The sequence below is a fragment of the Halyomorpha halys genome, unplaced genomic scaffold (genome assembly GCF_000696795.3).
Source record: "Halyomorpha halys isolate HHAL.00 unplaced genomic scaffold, Hhal_1.1 Scaffold505.1, whole genome shotgun sequence".
In the NCBI taxonomy this organism is placed as follows: domain Eukaryota; kingdom Metazoa; phylum Arthropoda; class Insecta; order Hemiptera; family Pentatomidae; genus Halyomorpha; species Halyomorpha halys.
Window position 1 is genome coordinate 388,800 of NW_027114634.1, and position 2,047 is coordinate 390,846.

Here is a 2,047-nt window from a genome sequence, read left to right on the forward strand (position 1 = left end):
CTCTTGCCTTTGTATCTTTTTATTTTTATTTCTATTATTTTATCTTAACTTAGTTTCATTTTGTATCTTTTTAGCCCTGATGAAGCCCTACAAAGTGGGGCGAAACGTTGGAAAATAAAATAGTTGTAAACTATTTTCGTTTCACTTGTGACCGCAACCCTGACCATCTCCCTATATATTAATTATACATTAATATAATATATACTGCTGGTCAGAATTTTACATTAAAAAAAACTCCATTTTATTAATATAGGGTTTATTTTCTTTTTAGGCAAACAGTATTATTAATAATCAAATTATTGTTTTCAGTATTATATCTAATAATGGCTTATTTTATTTTATTTTTTTAATTTGGCTCATTAAAACAATAAGTATCTTTTACTGGAATGTTCCTGGAGAGGTATAGTTTTTGAATCATTCGGAAAACTAATACAAACTTAACAAGTTTTCAACAAAATTCTTTTAAAAACTCCAACGCTCTTTAACTTTGAGTGTAATGAACCAATTTTTATTATTTTAAGGAAATTTCATTGCCTTTCAAATAACCATATACAAAATTTACCATCCAATGCATACTTTTTAATTATGCAGAAATAAAGTTTTCTTTTCTTAATAAATAATAAATAGTTCAGGGCTCCATATCATGAACTATTTTTTTTAAACATTAATAATGTTTAATTTTTTCTTTTATCAGTAATTTTTTTTGTAAATAGTACCTTTAAGAAGTAATTTATTTATTCAGTTGTCATCTATCTGATAGTCCTGACGAAGCCCTGCAAAGTGGGGCAAAATGTTGGTTAACAATAAATAATAGTTTTCTCTTACTATTTTGATATCTTTATTGACTACCTACCACCTGGACTATCTTCCTACAATCTAATTTATTTTAAATTTAGCTATATCTTTATTAAAGAAGTTCTTATATTATTATTTTTTTTTTTTGTAGAATCAGGATATATATCCTTTTTTTTACTGCTATTCAGAGATTTTTTAGTTGTTTTTTTTTTAGTTAATACTTCTAGCCTTTAAATATAACAATATTTATTGGTATTTTTTATTTTATTTTTATAGTTTTTGAAAGTTTATTTTGAACCCCTATTGCCACCACACATAAACAACAATTAGTACAGCTCTAAAACACTGTTGAAAACTTCACATAAAAAATTTGACCCGATTAAAATGCTTTCATTACTTAGTGGTAAGGGAAATAAAAATATTAAAATCCTGAAAAGGTAGAAAAATAGCCAATTTTAAACATTTAAGTTTAAACTTAAATCTTTCACAATAAACAAAAACCCTCACTATTAAATTGATGAACTCCATAACTACAGTTATATAGCTAAGGCTATTAAAACTACAAGATACATTTTTTAATAGGGAACATTAACCAACCTAACTTTTGCAAGATATTCTGTTTTGTATACATCTTCCAAATCCTGAAGATACTGATCAGTAAGGGCTGGTGAGTTTTCCTCATGTCTATAACCACGGGATTTGATCTTTTCCTTAATCTATGGAGTAAGAAACAACTCTAAGACTGTTTGAAATACATTTTATCTATTAATTAAATTTTATACAATAAATAGATTTTGTATACCTTTAAAGAATTAACACAGTTATGATACTATTATAATAATTATTCTTAATTCTTATAAGTAGGCATTTCAATTATTTGCAAATAATTAATTAAGGTTAGGAATATAATTCTACGTTTGGTAAGAAAGAGCTCAAAATTCAGAAATTTTCTTTATCGAAAACATTGGTCACTCAGGCCTCTTTACACAAAATGGTGTTGGTCATCATAGCTTAAACCATGCCAATGGTGGAGTATTGATGAGATAACTTTTACAAAAATAAAGATTTCATGGTACTACACATCAATGTTGTCATATGGCTGACAACAGGTGACCATGTATTCCAGGAAAAGAATGGTCTAAATAAACAAATGTACATTTTTACATTCCGTTGGTAAGTGTTTTATAATTTTTAGTATTTACTGAATATTCAATTTACCAGGGCATTCAAAAAGTCCTGTCGTTTTTCGTTT

General features: G+C 26.5%; 1 protein-coding gene across 1 annotated transcript in view; it reads right to left on the reverse strand.

The window, feature by feature from the left end:
• ND-42 (NADH dehydrogenase (ubiquinone) subunit ND-42) overlaps window positions 1-2,047 on the reverse strand; it is a 24,113-nt gene that overhangs the window by 10,708 nt on the left and 11,358 nt on the right. Inside the window, exon 4 of the mRNA XM_014425318.3 lies at window positions 1,393-1,511. Within this exon, the coding sequence (XP_014280804.1) occupies window positions 1,393-1,511 (119 nt within the window). The remainder of the gene's footprint in view (window positions 1-1,392; window positions 1,512-2,047) is intronic.